We start from the raw sequence: 25095 nt of genomic DNA, 5'->3' as shown, positions 1-25095 counted from the left end.
ATGTTTTTTTTTCCAGCTTTGTTTGAATAAGTGGCTGTATTTGTATGTCTAGCTGGTGTATTTAATTTAGACATTTAGGTTAGGAGTTTTTAATTTAAAACAGTTTTGAGACAGGACAAAATATTGGTTGATGTTAGTTACAGTTGATGTTAGTCAGCAGAGTGAGTGGCATTTTGACTGAGTAATTCAACATTAAATGTTTAGTAACAAAAGTTCAAGTGTGGTCTCCTCCTCCCCCACCCCAACCTCTCCAGAGTTTTATTCTTTTCTGTAATGTGTACTTCATACCTTTTAAAAGGAGTAATGGAATCGGGTGAGGGGACACCACTTGGACTAGGCTAGGGTCAATTGCTCATAGCAGAGGCTGGGAGTGGGAAAGTTAAGAGCACCAGAAGGCTCCCTGCCTAATTGCTGTAGCTTTAAAAGGCCTCGCCTGAAATTTCCCTTGCTACTCAAAATAATAGTGTAAATGGTAAATATTCTTTTCTTTTCTCAGGAAAGAAATATGTACAACACATATCTCAGGTCTTTGCTAGAACCCTGTCTAGAGTGATGAATATATTCAGTGTCCTTAGGAAATTCTACAGATGTTTGAGAATAGAAAACAAATTGTATTGCCAGTGAGCATTTTGAGCCCCCTTTAATTCTATAGTCTTTATGTGGATTTGGGAGCTAAGTAATTCTTCATCTGTGTCAAGGATTGTGCAGTTCAAACATTGCAGGGAACCAGTGCCCTGCTGGCTGCCAGGGAGACTGCATAGGCTCGGGGTTCTTTGTCTTTCCCACCCCCCAGAGAGAAGGCTCAAGTACAAGATTAACAACAGTTCTTTACTTTGTTTCTAGTGGATCCATTGTGCAAAAAATTGTTGCAGAAATAAACATGGCCAGGGAGCTCTTGCTGGATATTAAACAGTGGACAAAATAAACACATAAACAAACTTGGGATGAGGAGCTTTGTACTGGCCTTAAAAGAGCAATGAGCTTCACAGTGCACAGCCATTTCTAGATTAAAATATCAAGTTTAGGTGAGGTTGTTTCTTGCTGTCTCAGATGAGATTGCTTATGCTAGATTGTGTCTCAGTGTGAGACTGACCTTAAGAAACAAAATCCTACTCTTCATCTGTTTGATTTTAATTATCCTTTCACAATTTCTTGTAGTTAAATGGAGTATTTGTCATTCATCTCTCCTATCACACTCTCATCTCTTCTTTCAAGGGAGTCCACCTTCTTACTTCCATGTGTTTTTGTTTCCTTCTTTCTTTGTTTTTGTGACTCACTGAATTTAAATAGAGTTGTGCTTATGATCAGACATTGTTTGTTTATTATAGTTAAATCAGAAAATCCCTAGATCTTTTATCAGTCTTCCTTCTTCGGCCCCTTAAGTCCTGGAATTATAGTTGTGAACCATAATTCCTGGCTCACATTATCTATTCTTTTTACTTGCACCTTGGTGATTTCCTGTTGCTTTGTTAGTTAGTCACTATCTCTGACCAGGGTTTCTCTTTCAAAAAATCGTAGGTTTTCTTGTTGTACATAGTTTGAAATGAACAATTTTCTGGTTTTTGACCTATTCATACCTGGAATGTCTTTCTCAGACTTCTAGAGTGTTTGCTTCTGTTTTCATATTTGTAAAATATATGTTATCCAGCTGTTTTTCACAAATCAATCAGGTACTTTATTGCAGCAGTAGAAACCCTAACTACAATAGCAACTTTCACTTACAGGCTATAATATTTCGTGCACACGCAGACATCAGAGGGACCACTGCTAAAGAACTCATTACGTCAGCAGATTCAGGGTCAAAGTCAAATTCTGAGTGTTTCACATAATAAAAATATTTTTGCTTAAATTGGGATTTAATAGCATTCACACTACAGTGAGAAACAGGAAGCAAACAGCAAAGGAATTAACAGTCCTGAGAAAAAGCAGTGAGAATTTTCCCAAAAAGTAGAACAAAAAAAGGGAAAGAAGGGGAAATGAGATCAGCATAGAATCCCAACACCCATGTCTGAGCATCACCATGAAGAATAAATGTGAGAGAAAAGAAGAAAACAGAAGGAAATTTACAAGTTGACAAAGTCCAGCTTGTACCATCATCTCAATTACAAAAGATAACCAGGGCATTCCACTCAGAAAGGAAAGATAACCAGTAACAGAATAGCACCAAGATCCTCAGCTCCTTAAATGTGTTGCAGGCAGCAAGCACACAAAAGCATTGTCTTCCAGAGCCAGGGGAAAATTAACAACCCGATCTAGGCTGTGCACCACACTAAACTGGAAGCTAGCCAGCCATGTCCGGTCTGCAGCCTCAGGACGCATTAGCCGCAAACTGAGATTTTTGTTGTGTGTGGTTGTCAGGAGTGAATTTTGTAGATGACAACAGTTAACTTTCCTTTTTCCCAGATAAGTCTAGGTTTGTGTCAAGTTGACAAAATACAACAAGCAGCACAGCTACATAGGAATTCGTTATTCTCTGCTCTTCTACCTACTTTCCCAAGTAATTTGAAGTGCTTTTTAATAATACAAAACTTAAAAACAGTTTATACTAATACTTGCAGTGAGATCCAGCTCCACAGGGTTCTTCCTTTACTTCCCTAGGCTGTATTTGTATCTGTCTCTCCTAGAACTGACTAGTTCAGCCCGGTAGCGTCTTTTGTTAGGATGTAAACATAGACTCTGGATCTTTGATCACATGAAGCCTGTGAAGTAGCCTGCCTTTACTTTGGGGTGTCTTATGTGAACCAACAGTCTTATAGTAAAAGGCATATGAGCTCTGTTTTTGTTTTTTTGAGACGGGTTCACTGTGTAGTAGTCCTGGCTATTCTGGGACTTTCTCTGTACACCAGCCTCCCAGAGTGCTGGCTTTAAAGGCGTGCACTACCATGCCCCCTTGCCTTCTTAATCTCTATTCTTAGAAGATAGAATGAGTATCTAAATTATCTTTAGGGTGGTGAGGCCTGAGGTAGAGGAGTTGTATACTGTAGGGAAACTTTTCAGTCATTAAACCCTAACTAAATATTTTGTTTTGTGGGCTAGAATGCATTTGGTGATTTAAGGTTTGTTTCTCATTAAATATTTGCACATTGCACACCACCATATCATTTCAGGGGCCTCTGTTCAGCAGTTGGCTGCTTTATGCACGCTGCTGAGCAGTCACATCTTTGCTTCCCTTTATGACTGTAGATAGTGTTGAAGTATGACAGAGATAACTGAGTTTTGGTGTTCTCACAATGTTAGAATTCAGTTTATGGGGCTTGGAGTGATTGCTCAGTGGTTAAGAGCACTGGACCAGCATCGGATCTCCACCCAGTACCAGCAGTGTGTGGAGCAACAGTCTGTAACTTCAGTCTTAGGGATCTGATGCCCTCTTCTGGTCTCTAAGAGAACTGCGTGCATGTGGTATACAGGCAGGCATAATAATATGCAAGCAACACAACCCCCCAGAGACAGGGTTTCTTTGTGTAGCTCTGCCTCACTTTTTTTTTTTAATTAAACTATAAAACTTAGCACTCAAGAGGCAGAGACAGTAGGCTTTCTGCACAGTTCATGGCTACTGCTAATTATATGGCAAAATTGTGGGTAGTCCTAGCCAGGACTACGTACTAGAACTGTCTTAGAACTGATGATGATAATAATAAACCAAGTTTAAATTGATTTGTTGAGTTTTTGCAACAGAGTTTTTCTCTGTAGCCTAGGCTGCTGGTGATGTATTACTCTGTCTTAGACCATTGGGTACTAGGGTTGTACATGTGTACTACTATCACACCTGGCCTGTGAATTTAGTTTGGTGACACTGATGTTTTGTTTTGTTTCGTTTTTTTAAATTCAGCAGTAGTTACTAAAATTACCATAGAAGAAGATATCCTAGGAATTATTGATGTAGGTGAAAATAACATTGTTTCATTCAAGGGTAGAATTAGACTGTTTGGGTAGAGAAACCAATACACATTTCCTATCACTTTTTTTTTCCAAAACAGGTTTGAAAGAAATGTGCAAAGTACCTTATTTAAGCAAATAGCTATGTTGCCTTGTGGTAGTGAATGGTGATCTAAACCCATGTATTAAAACAGACAAACACATTCTGAAATGCCCAGCGAGCACAACAGGGAGAGTTCAGTACCTGTGGAAACCCTGGAAGAGTGCCCTAACTAAGCTGTAAGAAGCGCTTCACGGGTACTACCCAGTAGCTGGGAGAGATGACATTGCTGACTGCTTGAGTGTTTGTTGACAGGGTTGAGAGCCCCTGGAGAGTAAGGGAAGGGACCTGTATTGAGTGACCTGAGTCACAATGACGTGGTCTATAGCATAGGTGCTTAGGTTATTTTGAAGCAGAGATTAAAAATCAAACAGCTGGAGATCTGGGAAGGATCTCTCTCCTGGGTCCTGTGAGCCCTGCAAGACCCTGTGTTAGATCCTCTTAAACTACAACAATGCATACATCTGCCTGTGCACACCAGGGCTCTGCTGAGGCGGGAGGGGAAAGTGCTCTAGGCTTCTTCTTTGGCATGTAGCATTACCACCAGGCCATGAAGTTCTTACTGTTTTTTCTTTTCTGACCAAGGAACTTTATGTAGTAGGCAGCTTCTAAGATGGCTCCAGTGGATACTGTCCTCTGGTGTTCTGGTCCTTATAAGCCCCTCCCTTGAACATGTGAGACCTAGCAACTGGCTCCTCAAGCATGGCCAAAGTGATGATATACACTTAGAGATGAGGCCACCAAAAAGGCCTGGGCTGCCCCCTTTTGTTTTCCTTGAGGGAAGCCAGCTACCATTATTGTGAACTTTTCTGGAATTTATGTGACAAACTGGTTTTTCAGGCCAGCATCAAGAAAACTGTGGCTGACAGCAGCCGTGGGAGTGAGTCTGTAGCTGAAACCTATATAGTTTTATCTCTAACACCCTCTCACCTGACAACCAAAAAATAAAGCCACAGGAAACAACAGCTTTTATTTTGAAGATACCAATCCAGTGGAATTAAACAGAAAATTTCCATGTCACCAAACCTAACGTTAATTTACATCCCACATTTGCTCATATCTTTTTTTTTTTTCTCATATCTTTCTAAGTTCTTTTAAGTGCAGTCCATCGCTACTGCCTTTCCAAAACATTGTCTGCCTGGCTTCTGGAAACACATCACACCTCACCAGCAGCCCCCAGTCCAGTTACCTCCTTTTTTACGTGGTTCCTGCTCAGCTGCCAAGGATAGGAGAGCCTTAAGGCTCTCTCAGCCCACAACCCTGGTTTTCTTTGCCTACCCCACAAGGAAGCCACCTTGAGATGTCATGTATCTGTAAGTGACTTCTGTAAACTCTTGCCAAGACAATCTAGCTGCCTCTGACATTCTGTGCAAATGTCCAGTCAAAGATCTGCAAATGTCTACAGCTTTTCTTCTGCTGGGTTTGTTTTTACAACCTTGTTACTGCCCTTTGGTCTATCCATCCATCTTGTTTCTGGCAGTGCTACCTTCAGATCTCTGGCTGCCAGATAGCTCTGACCCCTTCTCATCACTTGCTTAGTAAGAATACATTCATAGTTATCATCACTTGAAAACATAATTTCCTTTGAGAAATGTGATAGAGACAAGGAACTGAATTTTTAAATACACTGCAGACTAGGTCATTGAAATTGACTATCTGATGTTTCATCTACAAAATTGAAAGGAAAAGGCATTTTTAAAAAGATACAAATAGAAAAGAATTCACTGAGTGAAATTGCTTTTTTTTCCCCTTTTGTTTGTTTGTTCTAGGCTAGCTTAGAACCCTTTACAGGAGATAATGGTATTGAACTACTGATCTGCTGCCTCCACCTCTCTTTAGTGTTCGGATAACGCAGCATACTTAAATTGCTCTTCCTATAAACTTATGTGTGCTATTTCTTTTAGTTCAGGGTTTTTGAGGATATCAGTGGTGTAATCTTTTGAATTGGTTATCCAGTGGATTTTTTTCTTCTTTAAAGTTTTACCTGCCCTTTAGATGCTGTTAAATGGGGCTTGTGAGGTACACACCTGGCTGTTAATAATGAGGTTCATTGAGACTGCAAGACGACCTGGATGTCTTCCTTTCCTCTTTCCTTCTCTCCCTCCCTCTCTCCCCTCCCCCCTCCCTCCCTCCTTCCCTCCTTCCCTCCTTCCTTCCTTCCTTCTTCCTTTTTAAAGAAGGTTTCTCTGTTAGCCCTGCCTGTCCTGGACTGGCTTTGTAGACCAGGCTGGCCTCAAACTTGCAGCCATGCTCTTGCCTCTGCTTCCCCAAGTGCTGGGATTACAGGTGTGTGCCACTGCACCTGACTTGACTTGGGCATTTTTCTTGATGTTTAACTTTATTTTATGTTCATGTTTGAGTCAAGATTTGTTCATATCTGCCCTCTTGGCTTTTCATCTGTTAAGCCTGTGTATTCATATAAACAGGTTTACCTGTTGGTGGTAAGAATTAAATGTTAGTACATGGCATGAGCTTACAATAGCACTGTATTGCACTGCCTTTGACTACAGGGTTGCCTACTAGGATTTCTGAAGCTCTTTTGCTTTGGTCTATGTGCTCACCTTCCTCCTGATTCCCAGTCTTCTGTGCTGCAGCTGATAGGGCACAGGCGGCTGGGTTTTTATTAGTTAAAACTCAGTGTACTGTCTGTGGTCATTAGAATAAGGAAGTACTGTAAATTTTCTATAACATCTAAAAATCTCTGTAGTCTTTTCATCTAAATTTCTTGTGTATTATTTGTAACCTATGAAAAATCAAATTTGAATTAAAAATGACAATCATAGTTTGTAAAGCTTTTACAAAGACATCAGTAGAAATCAATTCTGATTTAAAAAAAACTTATTTTGAAAATAATTTTTCTTGTTTTGTTTTTGGAGATAGGGTTTCTTAGTGTAGCCCTGGCTGTCCTAGAACTAACTCTGTAGATCAGGCTGGCCTTAGATTCAAGAGAACCTTCTGCCTTTGCCTCCCAAGTGCTGGGATTAAAGGCGTGCAGCACCACTGCCTGATGGGAAAAAATATTTTATATGTGCCTGAGTGTTTATGCACCATATGTGTTTAGGTGCTTGTGGAAGTCAGAAATGAGTGTTGGAGCCTTTGGAACTGGAGTTAGGCATGGTTGTGGGTCCCTAAAACCATCTCTTCAGCTTTAAAAGAACTTTTTAAAAATTTTCAGAATAAAAAACCTCTATAGATACTTCTGTATGATTTAGTGCCCTGAAATATTATTTTAGTTTTCAAACGTTTAAAAAATGTAAAAACTGCCATATGTGGTGGTTCATGGCTTTCATCATGGCAAAGGCAAAGGCAGAGGCAGAGGCAGGCTAATTTCTTGTGTTTGCTGCCAGTCTGGTTTGCATAGTAAATTCCAGGCCAGCCAGGACTACACACTGAGACCCTATCTCAAAAGGGAAAGTAAAACATCCTTGGCTGGTGGCCAAGAAAGCAATAGATATGTTGTGCGGTAGGTTTTTGTTTTGTTTTGTTTGTGTGGTTTTTTTCTTTGTGTTGTATTTGTATGTGCACGCACATGCATGACACCAGAAGAAATGTTTTGCGCCACCATCGTATTACTGGTGATTTCTGACTGGGTCTCGTTCAGTAGCCCTTGCTGGGCTGGGATTTGCGATGTAGACCAGGGTGGCTGCAAACTTGCAGCACCCCTTAAGGTATGAGCAATCACTCCTGGCTTGCATTAGGCAGCTGGATTAATTGGATATGTAGAGCTATGAGCTAGTTAAAAGATGTTGCACATGTAGTGAAGATGTATCCAACTTTAGGTTTAGAATGGCCAATTTATACCCTCCTTGTAACTTACACAGCAGTTTCACACTGAGGTTTATCTGTTAAGATGATATGTGGAGGCTCATGTATTAGCAACCGTTTATCCCTCCTGGTTACAGGAGGGTATATGGAGTTGCATTCTGTTTATCCAAACCTGGTTCCAGATCACATCCCTGGAAAATACTTTCTGGGCCCTAATTCTCATGGGAACATTACAGTGTAGGTTTTTGTGAGCATGGACAGCCAATAGTTTTGTTGAGCTTATTAAAAAAAATCCATACTCCTTTTTACTAAGTTGGGTGAGGAAGGACCTGGACATAGCAGATTTCTCCATAATTTTAGTTGGAAATCACAGAAAACTTGGGGTGATATTTTAGCCAAAAGACAATTGGAATCCTGACCATGACTAGTGATGATACAGCCCCAGCAGCTTCTGTATGTGTGCAAAGGGGCAACAGAGCAAGGCAATTGAGGTACTGTTACTTGCTTGGGTTTTAGGCTCAGACTCCAGTGTGCTAAAGTAGACTGTTTGGAAAGCAAAGGCAATGGCTATACTGACCTTAACATCCTAGGAGCAGTTAATATTTTGTTTCATTTTGCTGTTTTATAAAGGTCTCACTCTATAACCCTGCCTGGGCTAGAAATGTTTAGGTAGAGCAAGCTGGCCTTGAACTCATAGGTCTGCCTGCCTTCCTGCCCGCCTGCCTTTGTCTCCTGAGTGCTGGGTAAAGAGCCTGGAAGAGGCTGAGCTGCCTCCTCTGTCATGAGATAATGATGACAAAGTAGGAATTAGACAGTTTTACTTTTTGTCCATCTCCTGTGCTTGTTCTATACAAATGTGGCCCTGAGGAGTCATAGATGAAGGCATCTCAGCCTTTGAGTGGTTTCCTGAATAGGACCTAAGAAGACATAGCAATAGCTTTATTTTTAAAAAGTACACCAACCATCTCGTTCTGCCCATGCCCTGACATGAAGACAGTGGAAACATACTGTCTTGTGCTCCCCTGAACGCAACAGGGAATCAGCAGTGGGGGAGGCGTTTGCCTCCAGATGCTTATTACTACCACTGTCTTCCTTCAGCCTCTCAGGTCCAAGAGGAATGAATAGTCAATGCCAATGGAAGTCTGTGATGTGGGGAGAAGAAAGAAATAGTTGTGGCCTGTTTCTCAGGGGATTGTTAGTAGGCCAAGTCCTTTTATTTTTGAAGGAAAGAGGTTTCCAAAGGACACCATTCAGTCAAACCCGCTCTGCAAGGCACAGTAGACATTGCTCCATCAAAACCAGAATTGTGGGTTCAGTGGGCTCACCCTGGGAAAAATATTGAGGACTTTGAGCTCCCTCTAGAGGACAGCAGTCTAAAAGGAGCCTCCTAAAGTTCTTTAGGGAAAGAATGGAAGTTAGCCTCCTCTTTTAGTAAGAAGTTACTGCTTTATGAATGCATTCATTATCTTCTTCTGGTTACAAATTACACAGGACCTATTTCCTCACAAATGCAAAGTTTCACTCAACTATGAGTGTTTGCTTGTAGTATGGAGAAATGAGTCTTTCTGAAACAATTTGGGTTAGTCATATCTAAACAGCTTTGTGGGGCCAGTGAAAAAATGGTGAAAATGGATCATTCCTTTTAATTGGTTTATGAGCATGTAGCAAGCTTTGAGTTTTGAAAGGATCTTGTAAAATGAACAGAGAAACAGATCATCTGTTTACCTGCTCTGTTCTCAACCCACTTCTCCAACATCTGGAAGGAGCAAGTACTGAAAGAGTACCAAATGATGAGCCAAGATACAGGCTTATGCCTAATTAAACACGTGAACAAGCTGACATTAACTTGCCTAAGCTTCAGAGTCTGGCTGACTACTGAGTTGTTTGTTCTGGGACAAAAATGTTAGCAATGGTCAGATGTTCAGAGGTACGTTGCCTTATGGTCTGTTGTAGTTCATCCTTTTATTCTTTGTCTATTTAATCCTCTTTGCAAAACTTGAGTGGATTCAGTTGTTTTAAAATGCAGCTATAAAATGAATTGTTAATTGTTAACAATTGTTAATTGTTTAATGGTTTGAACAAAAGTTTTTCTGTGTGTGTGTGTTTGTGTGTGCTGTGTATACATGTTTGTATATATATGTGCACATTTGTATACTTAGGGAAGCCAATGGTTGAGGTCAGGTGTCTACTTCATGTCACTTTATGTAGTGCTGGATATCAAATCCAGGAGGACTTCATACATGCTAGGCAAACAGTCCACCAACTAAATTACAGTTCTCACTTTTCTCTGTAGCCTTGGCTGTCCTGGACTCACTTTGTAGACGAGGATGGCCTCAAACTCAGCAATCTGCCTGCCTGTGCCTCACAGAGTACTGGGATTACAGGCGCCACCACACCCCACTTCATTTTTTAAAGTTCTAGTCATCTGTCCTCACTCCCTCCCTCCCTCCCTCCCTCCCTTTCTTCCTCCCTTCCTTCCTTCCTGGATCATATTTTAAAGTACGGGGAGAGGGGAATGGTGAAAACATGTAAAAGGGATCTAAAAGCCAACTATGAAGTCTCTTAATGGCCAAATGTAGAATAATTGGAATGTAGCCAAATTATATTAAAATTTTAATGTACCTGTGAGGTCACACTGATAAGTGAACAAGAGGAGAAAAAAATTGTTTCCTGTGTAGCCACTTCTTTTTAAGGAAGTGGAGCTTTAATCCCTCCTCCCTTGAAATTGGGCTGCACCTAGTAACTTCCTAAGCACAGTGGGGTCCAGGGAGTAACTTCCCATGGGAGAAACCATAGATAAACAGAGTATGGACTGTGTCATCAGTAAATCATGCTAATAGGATTGATTTAATTACTTTTATGCTGTTGTTGTGAAAAAGAAACAAAACACCATACCTAATCCAATGTATAGGAGGAAGAGTTTATTTTGGTTCACATTTCCAAATGGAGAGTTGTAATGGTGTGGGGGGCATGATGTCAAATGGCTGGAGCAGGAAGCTGAGAGATCATATCAATTTCAAACACAACCACAAGAAGAGAGAGTGAACTGGAAATGTTGTGAGACTATGAACTTTGAAATCCTAGCTACAGTGACATACTTTCTCCAGCAAAGTACCACCTTCTCAGACAGTGCTGCTTGAGCTTGTTAGGACATTTTCCACTCTGACCACAAGGAGGATGTACCATAGTAATACTGTTGACATGAATGCCATGCTAACATTTGTGATCCCCGCCCTCCCCCCCCCCCCCCCCGCCAGGAACCCATAATTGCAGCATCACCATAAAAAATACAGTGCATTTCACAGACTCAGATCTCGGGATTTCCTGCTGAATACTGCCCAGGATTCCTAGAATTGTTGAGTTCATTAAAGACAATGGCAGTCTTGAGAAACTCAAGGGGACACTGAGGAGACTGTGGTAGGCTAACCTGGATGAGGTCTTGGAACTGAAAAGGCACAAGGGAGAAATTCAACACTATCAAGTTCATTTAAGATACTCCAGGATGCTCCCTTATCTGTGACAAATATACCATAGTAGTGCAAGGTATAAACACTGGTGGAAACTAATGAGGTGTCTACAGGAACTCCCACACCATCGTTATAGCCTTCTATAAATCTAAAGCTGTTTCTGGAAAAGGCTTGATCTCTCTATCAACCTTATGCAGTTTTTGTTAAATGCTTGAAAAGTGAATCACCTCTCTTCGAAGTCTGTTTATTACTATTTACAGTTAAGCAGGGTATTCTGTAGAAAAGTGGGGGAAAGTATGATAGTTTGAATGTAGTTTGTCTCCCAAGGGTTCTGGCTACATGGTCCCCAAGTGTGACTGTGTGAGAAGTGGGCCCTTGGGTATGGAACATTGTGGTTGTGTTCTCAGAACCCCCTGGCTCAGTATAGTTGATGGACTCCAGGTTCTCAAGCAGAGAGCGATGGTCCTAGGAAAAACTGGATAGTGTGGTCCTTTCAAGCCTTTAATTTTCTGCATTAGAAGTTTCTTAGTAAAACAGTAGTATTTTTCTTCATCCATTATACTCTTGTTCTTCCTAGATGGTTGGATTATCTGTTGATGTCAGAATACATGCGGACATCCAACCCTGAGCACTAAAACCATTGCCTGTTGACAGAGCAGAGCTGTGACCGTGTCTTACTGAGTAGTTACTGACTTGCAGGGGATCATTGAGATTGGTGAAGGGAAGGAGGAAGCTTTTCAGGACAGTGAGAGAGAGCCTGGCAGCCTGAGGATGGAACAGCTAGCTAGTTCTGTTACAGCCTGTCAGGAATGCAGATGATAGTGAGCATTTGTATCCATTTCTTAAAAGCTTGAATGCCAGGCAGTACTTGAAGAATATTATCTTCCTTTAGTGTACCCTTGAAGGCTTTAAATCCAGAAAGCATGGTAACAAGTCAATGAAACACCAGACTACGATTAGAGGATGCCTGGGATATGTTTCTTAGGTGCTAACAGATTTGTCAGGTTGACAGTGAAGATTCACCACCACAGAGCTGAGGTACTGTACCTCCTGTGGGTGTGTAACCTTGCGTGTCTGTGCAGTTACATACGTGCTGGTTGCTCTGTCAGCAGATTATTGCCTTTTGATTGCTTTCTCAGTCATTTGAGTAGTATATAGAGGATTCTGGTGTTTCCATGGAAGTGATATGGTAATAGCTTTCATATCTTACCTGTTTTCCTGTCTAAGCTCTAATTTGTTTCCAGTTTCCTGATTGTCTTTATTTTTGTCCAGACAGTATCAAACCTGCTTTGTGACTTTTTAGAAAACTGGTATTACAGGCAGTTTTCTCATACAGACTTGCCTTTTTGGCACAGAGCATGTACAATCATGTAATCCCCTTTGCTGAGATACTAGAATAACAGTTTTCAGAAGTAGGATTATAAATTATTTTCCTTTGAAGCTTATGATAGTTAAAAGTACAGTTATAGACCCATAGCAGCTGGGAACATGGCTCAACATGAGTTTGGCCTTTATTTTATTTGTTTGTTTGCTTGTTTTTTGAGGTGCAGCTTGCAGGACCCTACAACCCAGGTGGTTAGACATAGTTCAGCAATTTATCCAAGTTTGAGACTTCTTCCCCTTATTTGTATTTACTTACCTGTCGGTTCTTGGGGCAAAACAGGCTCCTGTGTGCTCTTAAGAATATGCTCTACCTCTGAGCTATGTTTATTTCTAAGTTTAAAATGAGGAGGCATTTCTGCATATTTATTTGGTTTATGTGCTAGGATTAATTTTTGTCTTTTATATCTCTTATTTGGCATCATTATTATTATTGTTGTTATTGCTACTATGTTTTTCAAGACAGGGTGGGTGTCTCTGTCTCTGTGTAGCCCTGGATGTCTTGGAACTCAAGCTGTAGACCAGGCTGGCCTCAAACTCACAGAGATCCACTTGCCTCTATGTCCTGAGTGCTGGGATTAAAGGTGTGTGGCACTACTGTCCAACATTATTTATTATTTTTAACAGGGTGATTGTATATCTCTCTAGCCTAGAGTTCTCTTTGTAGACCAAGCTGACCTCAAACAGTCCTGCCTTTACCTTCTGCGGGCTAGGATTATAAACTTGTTCTACCCTGTATAGCTCTCATATTTGTGTGTGTGATATATTTGTGTGTACAGTATATTCATGTCTGTGTACACATGCACGTGGTGTGTGCTTGTATGTAGCTGGTGCAGGGGTTAGCCAGAGGTCAATGTTGGTAGTCTTGTCACTCTACGAATGATGGGATTTCTTGCTGAACGTAGAGTTTACCTAGACAGCCACTTGACCCACTGAGCTGTCTAAGTCCTTGGTTTTTATGTGTGTTTGTGTTTTCTTTTTAAAAACATTTATTAAGTCTTTATAAATACATTATTTGTGTTCAGCTTTCTCGGGTGGAAATTAGAGGTGGCATTTAGACTGTAATTACTCAGTACTGTTGGTACCTTTAATGTAGCTGGCTGTGCATTAAGTGCTTAGTCATTACTAAGTTTTAAAGTTGATCTGTTTGGCTCTAGGTGCTTTGCTGAGTACAGATACTTTGTGTGGGGGGTAGGGAGGAGTAACAAACAGTACTTAGACTATGGGGCTCTGCTGGATAAGGTTGAAGTCAATTGTTTCTGGGTAGCCATTTATTTATGGGGTTCTGAACTCCCCTGATCTGGATAATTCCAGGTCTTATAAGGAGCTCACATGCCCTCAGGGCAGATTACACGCCAGACCCTTCCCCTGATAAGGAAACTGTTCATGCAAGCATCTAGGAGTTCTTTGAAAGGCCCCACCAACTAAGGATCTTAGTCCAGTGGTGACCTTCAATTGTATTTGGAGATTCTGCCTCCCTCCCCCATAGGATAATTAAGTGCTATATTTTCCTTTTTGTGATAGGACCATTTAAATATCCCTGACTCCCCGGCCCCAGTGAATCAAACACATTCAACTTCAGAATCCCTCCCTCTGCTAAGGGCTTATATTGCCCTTGGTTTCACATGGATAAAGGTACACAGGTTTGCATTTTCTCACTTCAAGACCATCTGAAATTAGTCATTTATCCTGCCCTCTGTGCCACTGCGCCTTAGCCCGCACACCTGTGCTCAGCACAGCAGCTTGAATAAGAGCTCTGGTACACTTTGGTATCTGCCGTAGCAGATACCACCTAGCTTCTTCCACTGTCACAGAGGATCTTGTGCTAAAAGAGCTAAACTGTAACACTCTGGAACACCCACACACACCCCGGCTTAACACACTTGGGCCTCACCCAAAAGTGCTCTAGCTGCCCCTCAGAGAAACCTCGTTCTCTGTCCTGAAGCTGAGTTCCAGGACCCTAGCCGGAATCCACTAGCCCCCCTTGCCCCCCCCACTCTGGATGAATGACATTAGACAGTATGCCTTTGCCTTCATTCATGATTTACAGAATCCTGTGCTGCTCCTGTAACCATATGGCTGCTAAATTTGAATCCTGGCCTTGACTCTTGACACTTGTATGTAGCTTTAGCTCTAACATACGTGATCTCTAGAGCTTTTCTTTGTTCTTTTGTACATGGAAAATGAAAATACAGTAGTGCTATGAATAGGAAATTAATTTATTAAGTGCTTACATGGCACATTGTTTCCAAATACCTGTGTCTATTAACATGTTTGGTGTAATTGTATATACAAAAGCTGTTTATTAATGTAAATATCCAATTCTTTACATAGGAGAACTAGAGTTGTTAGGCATTCTCTGAAGATGGCTAGATAGTAAATACCTTTAGTTTCAGTGTTTACTATTGGGCTCCAGGAATGTTCTTAGGAAGAGAGTCCAACCTGTGACTACAAGTACCTTTCATATCTCTTATTTACCCGGTATTTAAAACATGTTCAGCTTTCTTCTGTTTCAGAAATCTTATATCTGTACTGGTTGGTTTCTTTCAAATTGTTTCTTTGGAAAGTCATCCTTATATACAGTTACAAAACCAGCGAGTGACTGTGTGGCCTCAGCCCAGAGCTGAAATTAGAAAATGATAAGGCTGAGAATTTGGTCCATCAGTGTAGAGCATTTGTTGATTATTACAGTTTCTGCATGCTACAAGTAGATATTTTTTTCCTTTGAGCTTTAAAGCAAGTGTTAGAATTTGGAATTTTTTGGTGTCTGATCATCTTATGTATTTATTATGCTATATAAAGGCCCTTCAGAGTAGACAAGAAGAGGTGAGGTAAAAATAGACCACTAATGCTGCTGCTGTCAGTCCCACCAACTTCATTCCACCCCCAAAAGAAGTGATTATTTCATCTGCAAAGGGCAAACCTGGGTGATGGAGATGAATTGATGTACAAACTGATGATGCCTTTTAAAGACTTCCTTTTGTTGCATAATTTATAAATCTGTGTGTCTAAAATTTGCTGTGTAAAGCTGATGAGTGTTAGGGGGCCACTCTTTCCACTAATCATATTAGAATGTTCTAAGATTAGACTGTCTAAGTAAGAGTCTTGACTGTAAAGTAACATTTTTGTTTTTAGAAAGATTTCTTTTAAAAGAGTGTTTTGGTCTTTGCCATTTCTTATGAGAACATAACTCAGTGCTCTGTAGTGGGCCATATATTGGATTTATTGTAATGATTCTGACAGTGGTTGTCAGTGTTTTTACTTTTATAAAACATGGAATAATTACTTAAAAATAGTTCCCAAGGTTGGTAGCTTTCATGACACAATTATGTTTTCAGTCTGTTTGTCATAATGGTGTGTGTTCTAATTAACGCAATTTTTTTGCATCAAAGAGTGTATTAATGACTTAGGAGAGTACGATTTGGATTTATGACTATAGAATGCTATCTGAAATTATTTTTACATTAAAAATGCTTCCTCTTCTCTAATACCTGTGTTAGATGCTTATTACTGGTTTTTGTTTGTTTTTGAGGCAGGGTCTCGTGTAGCCAAGGCTGGTCTTGAAATCCAGATCTTGTTGCCTCTGCCTCCCAAGTTACTGGCATGTACCACTCCATTGGCTTCTTTCTATCCTAGTTTTGAAGGCTTCTGAGTTTGTATAAACAAGCCTAGCAGCAGAGACACTTACTTGCTTAACATACTTGAGTCTTTTTTCAGAGTTTGACTCATAATAACCCTTCAACATAACAAAACCAAAAATGTCATGTTCATTGAAAGTACATAAATAAAGCCAGGTGTGTGGTGGCATATATCTAACTCCAGCAATTAAGAGGCTGAGGGGATAAGATGGCAAGTTTGAGGTCAGCTCGAGCTACTCAGCTAGTCCTTGTCTTAGAAAACCAAACCAACAAATAGTATTTAAATTAGAAAATCATGTTCAATGATGTTATCATAGAATACTTCAGGAAGTGCAGGAAAGAAAGTAGGTTTTCAGGAATTCAAGACCAGTCCCTCCAACTGGCTCTTCAAGATGGTTCAGTGGGTGAAATGTTTGTAGTACAAGCCTGGAGTCCTTAATTCAGCCCCTGGAAACTGTGAAGATGGAAGGGGAGAACCCATTCTACCTACTTGTCCTCTGACCTTTACATGCACACTTTGGCATATTCACCCCTCTATAAGTCACACATACACATGGTGATAATTAAACCAAACAATGGGCTAGAGAGATGGCTTAGAGAATAAGAGCACAGGCTGTTCTTCCAGAGGTCTTGAGTTCAATTCCCAGCACCACATGGTGACTCACAACCATTTGTAATGACATCTCCTGATCTCCTGCCCTCTTCTGGGGTGCAGGTGTATATGCAGGCAGAACACTGTAAACATAATAAATAAATCTTAAAAAAAAAAAAAGTACCTAAACAACACCAGCAAAAAAAAAAAAAAAAAAAAAATTCTCACAAATAAGTGGTTGACTTCTGCATTCACAAATAAAGTGAAATATTTACAAACCTCTGATATTTATTATTATACTCCTCATTGGTAAGATAGTTTCGTGTTGGTTTATTTGGGGGATTTTCCTCTCCAAAATTAAGGTATTAAAAGGCGGGGGAGACTTTTAGGTCTCTTTGTTTCTGATGCCAAGTTGATGCATAGATCTAGAATGTTGTTAGAAACATCCTAAGTGAGTTGGAGGACAAAAACTGATGTCTTTTTGTTTTTGTTTCAATTATACAGCAGATATAATTTCTACAGTAGAGTTTAATCATTCTGGAGAATTACTAGCAACAGGAGATAAAGGTGGGAGAGTTGTCATCTTTCAACAAGAGCAGGAGGTAAGTAGTGAAAGTTCAGTGTCTCCTTTTCAGTTTGATCTTGAGACTGGAGTTTGTGCTGGAGAAATCCAGTTTTAAAGCTGAAGCTCTAAAACCTGAGTAATTATTCTGTCTGCAGATAGCTCGTGGCTTCTCTTAGCTTTGTGTGTGTGTATGTATGCCTTTGTTGCTTTTATTAGCAAACCCATTTTAATTGTAAAAACCTTCAGTTAGAGAAGAGGGTAGGAAGTAGTTGATTAATCCAAGATTTAACTGGATTTTGAAGCCTTTACCCTCAGTGGTAAGTTGACCTCCTCTGAAGGCTTAGCTGCTCTTTGTAATTGAGGGTGAGGTTGACTGGAAGAAAATCAACCAAATTATTTTATGATCACTTCATACACACAAAAACTTTTACTAGATCTTAAATGTTTACATTGCACTTGCACGTATTTGAATGGATATAATTAATGCATCAACACAGTACTAGCTTTTAAATTTTTATGCTGTTCCCTTTCCTCTTTTAAATGAAGTTTTAATCCAGAATCTATGGTTAAGTACATTCCAGTTTTTTTCCCCCTTTTACAACTTATGCACACTTGTAAGTCAGATTGACAGGGTTTCTCTTAAGAATTTTGAATGGACAGTTTGTCATACTTGATATTTCCAAGCTTAGTCCAGTCATTTTACATCAAGGTGTAATCTTTAAGACAATTGGCTTTGAAACATCTGTCCCTGTTTGTAACAGACTCAAAGAATTTAATGTTGATAAATTGCAGGATTTTACAAATGTCTAAATCAAAACACAGGGTAAGGTTTTAAAGGATTGTAAAATTCCTTAAATAAACAAAGAATCAAGTAATAATACGACTACTTTGCACTTCTATAGCGCCTTTGACCTGAGGATCTCAAAGTGCTTTAGAAACACTAATGAATTAATCCTCACAACACCCCAGTGAGGTAGGTAATTTAATTTTAAAAGAAATGATTAATAGTGTCTGAATAGAAGATGCACAAGCACTAAATATGTCTCCTTTTACTTTAACCGTTTGGCTGGAAGAAAGAAGAAAAATAAGACTCAAGCTTTTGCTTGACAAAGAGTGATCTGGTGGGAAGGGAGGCTGAATCAGTTTTCTGTTTCTGGATTTGTTTGTAGCCAAGGGTGGATGGCTTTGAACTTCTGATGACCTTACTTCCACTTCTGGAGTGTTGGCATTATGGGCCTATACCACCATACCAAGTTTTATTTTTGTTGGGTATGGACTTTGTACATGCTAGGCAAGCAGTGAGCCACATCCCCGACCATTTGTTTTAGCTTCAAACAGGTAGAAACTTGAATGAAATTATCTTTAAAACGAGATGAAATGGGACTTCCTTCCTTCCTTTACAAATAAAAATGTCAAGCTAGAAATAGAACAGCCAATCTCCAGAACTTTTGGCATGTTCATTCTTTTGTTCATTCTTTTCTTTTTTGTTGTTTTTTTTTTTCTGCCTTTTGTGTTAGATCACTTCAAAATGTGAATGTTACTTTAGAGTAGGCATTCTCTGCCCTTGAAAGACCATTTGTTTATGTATGTATGTGTATGTATGTATGTATGTATGTATGTATGTGTTACGTTGTATGTATATCTATCTATATGTATTTATATATGTATTTATTTATTTGGAGACAGTGTATCATTAAATGGGACTTGGTTCCTTTCTTTATGAATAAAAGTGTCAATTTGAAATAGAATAGCCAATCTCCAGAACTTTTGGACTGCCTTCCTTCCTTCCTTCCTTCCTTCCTTCCTTCCTCTGCCTTTTGTTTTAGAGCCCTTCAAAATGTAAATGTTACTTTAGAGTAAGCATTCTCTGTCCTTGAAAGACCATTTATCTATTTGTCTTATATGTATTTATTTGGAGACAGTGTATCATATAGCCTAGGCCAGCAATGGATTTGGCAGAAAATTTGACCCTGGGTCTTCTGGTTCTGCTTTCCAAGTCCTGGAAACTATAACTGGTTTAGAGAGAAGCTTCAACAATTAATAATTACTGTGCTTAATAATCTCAAAGGCAAAGAGTAATATAGGCTTTCCATTCTTGGGGGTTGGGAAGACCAGTTCCTCACTGAGGTCACTGCTATTTTAAAGTGAAAGTTGTCAGCTAAAAGTTAACTTGGAATTCTTTTGCATAAGAATGAAGTAATTTCCACCTTCTAAGGTGTTAATTTGTTATTAAAGTAAAATCAGATGCAAAAAGGGCAGGAATTTAGTACAAAATGGAGCAAATGATTGCTTTTATATGAGTTTAGTAGTTGTCAGAGTATTCTAGAAGCTTTCTAAAAGGACTAGTAATAGTGATTGAAAACAGAACCTGACATACTTGAAGGAAATTGCTTAAATTTCTTAATTGTATAAGAATGTCGGAAACTAAGTCCAGCCACTAGAGAGTAGTTCAGGCTAGTGCGACTGCTCGGTGGGTCCTTCAGCCAAGCCGATGACTTCATGGCTTCATCCTCAGGACTCATGCAGAGGAAGGTGATGACAGACACCCATAGGTTCCTCCAGCTTCTTAGGAGATTGTGGCACACCTCCAGTAGAAAAAAATGAATGATGTTCTTAAAAACAATAATAACAAAAACCAGTTTCTTAATTTCTGAACTCTCTCCAGATATTCTAAATTGCTATTTTAAATAAATACTGTTCTAGGAAGAAATTAGAATAGCTAACTTTTTGGGTAATGTCTCCATGATATAAAAAGGATTCTTTTCATTTGTTTATATTCATTATTTTGAGACTTACTTAGTATAAATGTGTTTTTAAGATACAGGTTAAGCAACCATGATGATTTTTCCCCTAAAGCTTTCTCTTGTTGGTATTAATTGATATGTTTCTACTAATTAATTAACATACTTTAAGCTTTCTCTTATGGGGATAACTTTGGGTCTGTGTCAGTGATCATGAGTGTGTGGGCAAGATCTGAGGGATTCACATCTGTATTGGTGAAAGTGTGTTGCTGGAAAAAGGAAAGGAACTAATATCTTTTCCTAATTTTTAGGTTAAATGTCCCAAAAACTTCTGTAACAAAAGTGTATTGTTTATTTTAATAGGGAAATTGAGGCACAGAAATAGAGTTGTTGTTTGTTTTTCTTCCCCTGTGGCCATCACAGCTATGGTGTGGTGTATGAATCTTCTCCATGTACCCTGAACTAGATTAGCCATCTTCCTAATTTACTTTACAGTTTAAACCAGCTTTTGACAGCAAGTTCTTTTTGGTGACAACTACAGGTTTTAGAAGGTCCCAGGGCTGTCTTTTGGTTTGTAAAGGGTTTTTGTTTCTTTTGTGGATGCTCAGCTGAGATGAACAGTTGGAGTTGCTGGTTTGCTTCTTTTCTTTTGAGAGAAAGAGAGAGTCTTGCTGTCACTAGCTGAATGTAGCTATAAACCAGGCTGGGCTTGAACTCAGAGATCTTCCTGCCTCTGTATCGTGAGTGATGGGGTTGAAGGTGTATGCCACTATACTTGCTGGTTTCTTTGTTTTTAACCAGTCTTTTGTTTATTCCATGAGATTTTCATTCTTACACATACTTTGAACATTTATTTCTACCTTGCACTCTAACCCTTTTTGTTTTTGTCTCTTCCTCTCCCCTCCCCTCCCTTCCTTTTATAAACCCATATGATGCCCTATATGGCCCATATGATGGCCTATGTGGGGTGGGGCCATCTACTGAACTCTGGGCAACCTACCATTGGTCACATCCTGAAAGAAAATAACTCCTTCCTCCCCAGCCTCCATCAACTGCCAGTAGATCTTCAGCTAGGGCTGGAACCTCACAAGTCCCTTCTCCCATCCATGCTGGAAGGCTGACTGGCTGGATCCTTGTTTAAGTCTTGTGCAGGTAACCACTTCTGCTGTGAATTGACTAGTGCAACCACCTAATCTTGTCCAGAAAATATCTCACAGCATTCTTTCCCAACCTCTGGCTCTTATATTCTTTCCTTTTTTTTTTTCCCCTGGGGTGTTTATTGAGGGTAGGGGTGGGAAGTTACGATATTTACACTGAACACTCACAGTCACTTAATTCTTAGTGCTTTGATCAGTTGCTGGTTTCTGTGTAATTAACTGCTGTCCACTGCAAAAGGAAGCTTCTCTGGCTGAAGTTGAGAGAACAAATCTATGGACATAAACATTTAGAAGGCAGTTTGACAGCGTGAACATTTAGCAAAAAAACATATAGGGCCACCCCTTCCCATCTTCAGCCTATGACCTTTTCAGCCATGGACCTCTGGCCAAGTTTATAGCACCAGACACGAATTACTTCCTGTGGCACAGACCTTAAAGTCAATTACAGAGTAGTTGTTTACCTCTCTAACAGCCATTGCATGTGGTAAGTGGGCATATTTTGCTTGTTAGGGTTGGTGGTGTAGCATGCAAGGTCCTGTGTTGGGTAAGAACACTGATGTCTCTTCTTCCCCAGCAGCCTGTGTTATAGCATCTTTCCTCTATGGAAGCTAGTCAGCCTGGAAGTTTCTTCATCAGTTCCACATTTACTTCTTTGTCCTGCAGTCAGTCTGTGGTGTTTTGGCAATAGGATCTTTCTAGCTATGGTGGATAGCCAAGAGCAATGAATGACAATAGCCTGTCTTGTTTTGGGTATTCTGGAGGCCCTCTGACTAATGACCTGTAGGGAGGTAACCCAGTCCTTGGACTGATATTTTCATTTCATAACCTATATTTTCTAGGCACAACATTGTCCAACCACGCAGGGACGTTTCATTCAAACTCATTGCTTTAAAATTATATTTTCATGCCAAAACTTATATTTTATACAAAAAAATTATATTTTTACAAAGTAGTTGGTTCTAGAAGTCTTTTTCTTCCTTGGTGTTAAGCAGTTGGGTGGGGTTGTTTTCCTGAGTCTTTTCTCCCAGTGTTTGTCATTGATATATAGGGGCTGTTGATTTTTGTATGTTAATTTGGTATCCTGCTGCTTCATTCAAAGGACTCTTTTAGGACTTTTAGAATCATATCATCTGCAAATAGAGATATTTTGACTTCTTGTCCTGTTTGTGTTCCTTTTATTTGGTTTTCTTGTCTTTTTTAAATTTCATGTTTATTCAGGTGGTTTGCCTGAATGTATGTCTGTGTACCTGGTGCCTGTGAAGCCCAGAAGAGGGCATTAATTAGATCTGGAACTGGAGTTACAGAGCTGGGGATTGGGCCTAGGCCCTTTAGAATCGCAGCCAGAGCTCTTAACCACTGAGTCCCTGTTCTACTGCCCTTGCTAAGAATTCTACCACTGTATTGAATAGAAGTGAAGAGACTAAACATCCTTGTTTTATTCCTGGTCTTACTGTAAATACTTTGAGGTTTGAGGTTTCCTCATTTAATGTTGCTTATAGATTTGTCTTATGGCCTTTATTATGTTGAGATATAGTCTTTATATTCCAGTTATCCTCAGGACTTTTAACATGAAGGAATGTTGGAATTTGTTAAAAGCCCTTTCTGTATCTACTGTGATGGCCATATGATTTCTGTCGTTCAGTCCATTTCATAACATTTATTGATTTACAGATGTTGAACCATCCACTTCTGCATCTCTGGAATGAAATCAACTTGATGATCTGTTTGATGTATTCTTGAGTTCGGGTGGCAAGATTTTTAGGTTTGGGGTATTTGGTATTTTGTTTTGTTTTTTTCCCTTCCATCAGGGTAGTTGGTCTGGGATATATTGTTGCATCTTCGGTTTTGGTGTTAAAGTGATACTAATAAAGACTTTGCTAATGTGTCCTTTTCTATTTTATGAACTACTGGAATAATTGGAGAAACACTCAATGTTCTTTGAAGGTCTAGGTTGGGAAATCTTTTTTTTTTCTTTTTTTTTTTTTTAATCACCTTAATAAAAAAGGGTATCACTATGTAGCCTGGCTATCTCTGAAAGGTATGTGCCACCATCGTGGCTGAAATTATAGTTATGTGTTTTGAGTTTCTATTGCTATAAAGAGGCCAGTGCTCCTAACCTCTGATCCATCTCTCCAGCCTGTGGTCTATTCTTTCTGTGGCCTTGTAGATGGATTTGCTTTTCTCTTCCTTAGATATCTTCTGTAAAGCTGACTTTGTGGTCATACATTGCTGTAGTCTTTTTTTGTTTTTGTTTTTTGGAGTCAGGGTTTCTCTGTGTAGTCCTGGCTGGCCTGGAACTCACTCTGTAGACCAGGTTGGCCTTGATCAATCTGCCTCTACTTCTGGAGTGCTGAGGTTAAAGGTGTGTGTGTACCACCACCATGCTTATTTAGTCCAATTTAATCATGGAAAATTTTTGTCCTTCTGTTATTACAGAGTCCTTTGTATGTAGTAGTATGGATTAGATTTGTTGTCTTTCAGTTGCTGTTCTTTTGTTACTGATGGGATTTGCTATTTCATTCTTGTTGCTTTGAGTTTATTTTCCTTTTTTTTTTTTTTTTTTTTTGATGAGGGAGGTATCTTTCTGCTTGTCTGTCTGTGTCCTGAATGCCTCCTGTATCTGGACTGTCACCTGTCTCTTTCTTAACTAGTTAAATTTATTTATTAAAGAATAGGTAAGCCCACTAAAGTCATAGTGGTGAAATAAAGAAAATTCATAAGGTAGTCAACGCTTGTGGTAATGAGGCTGTTAACTATTCCCCAGGCCTCCGCCTAAGATTCTCCTCACCATACCCTCCTGCACCAATGGGATACAATCTTAGAAATGCTAAAGTGTATAAGATGTAAAAATGGATGGGGTTGAATTTTTCAGTTCTGTAGTTCATGAAAATAACCAATAAACCCAATCTAGAATCTGAGAAATGTGTGAACAAAGGAGCATTGCTAAGTCTTTTCTGCTCCATGTGTGGTTTCCCAGCGCCACCTTTTATTCATTCTTCTTGCTGCTACAGCTCAGGTGGGAATCTTGACTGAAGGCCTGCTATATGTCAGATACTAATACAAACAGGTGTTGAATAAACTACCTGTAAATTAGTTAGGGAAAATTGCCTGCAAAAGAGCATATGGCGAAGAAAATAGATACTTGTAGTGATCAAAAGTGGCAAACTAAGAAGAATAGACTTGAAAAGGCCATGCAAGAAAACTAAAGCTCAGAGCATTTTAAAATGCATCATAATTCTTCGAGCTTTAGGAAAGCTGGGGGTTGGTTTTGTTTTAAGCAAAACCCAGAAAAGCTGCCTTCTGACTTTGGTCTATGTTGAAGACAATGATTTCTTTGTGCTTGTTCACTGTCCTGGGTCCATTATTACAGAACAGTGCAGGTTCTAAGCTCAGGTTCTCCTGTGGAGGAAAATCTCAGGGCTGGCTGCAGGCTCGCTTCAGTGTGAGCTGTCTTTTTGTTAGTGCTAGGCCATCTTGTCTGTTGCTTTGTCTTGGGAGTGAGGTTCTTCTTTGCGTAGTGACATGTGATTCCTTTTATCCTTAAGATAAAATATTCTCTGGTAAAATTTTCCCTTTTGGGGAGAAGATGTTTCTTATAGGCTGAAGCTTCCAGACTTCTTGGTTTTGTTTGGGGAATTTTTAAGGTAAAATAGTATTTGCAGTAATAACTCCACTGTAGTTTTGTTTATTATTTCATATGAGGCGGGGCAAATTTAGGTGGAAGATTGCCAGCATGTGATATTTGAGTAATACCTTACATAATTTGGCGTACATAGCCATGGGGACAAATACTGAGATTGACTTTGACACCAGC

General features: G+C 39.6%; 1 protein-coding gene across 2 annotated transcripts in view; it reads left to right on the top strand.

Moving 5' to 3' along the window:
* Ppp2r2a (protein phosphatase 2 regulatory subunit Balpha) overlaps positions 1-25095 on the top strand; it is a 55386-nt gene that overhangs the window by 15572 nt on the left and 14719 nt on the right. For both annotated transcript variants that reach the window (XM_021654725.2, XM_060391369.1), the window contains exon 3: positions 17323-17420. In XM_021654725.2, the coding sequence (XP_021510400.1) occupies positions 17323-17420 (98 nt within the window). The remainder of the gene's footprint in view (positions 1-17322; positions 17421-25095) is intronic.

The sequence above is a fragment of the Meriones unguiculatus genome, chromosome 9 (genome assembly GCF_030254825.1).
Source record: "Meriones unguiculatus strain TT.TT164.6M chromosome 9, Bangor_MerUng_6.1, whole genome shotgun sequence".
NCBI classification, from domain to species: domain Eukaryota; kingdom Metazoa; phylum Chordata; class Mammalia; order Rodentia; family Muridae; genus Meriones; species Meriones unguiculatus.
This window is presented reverse-complemented; position numbering and strand designations above follow the sequence as displayed.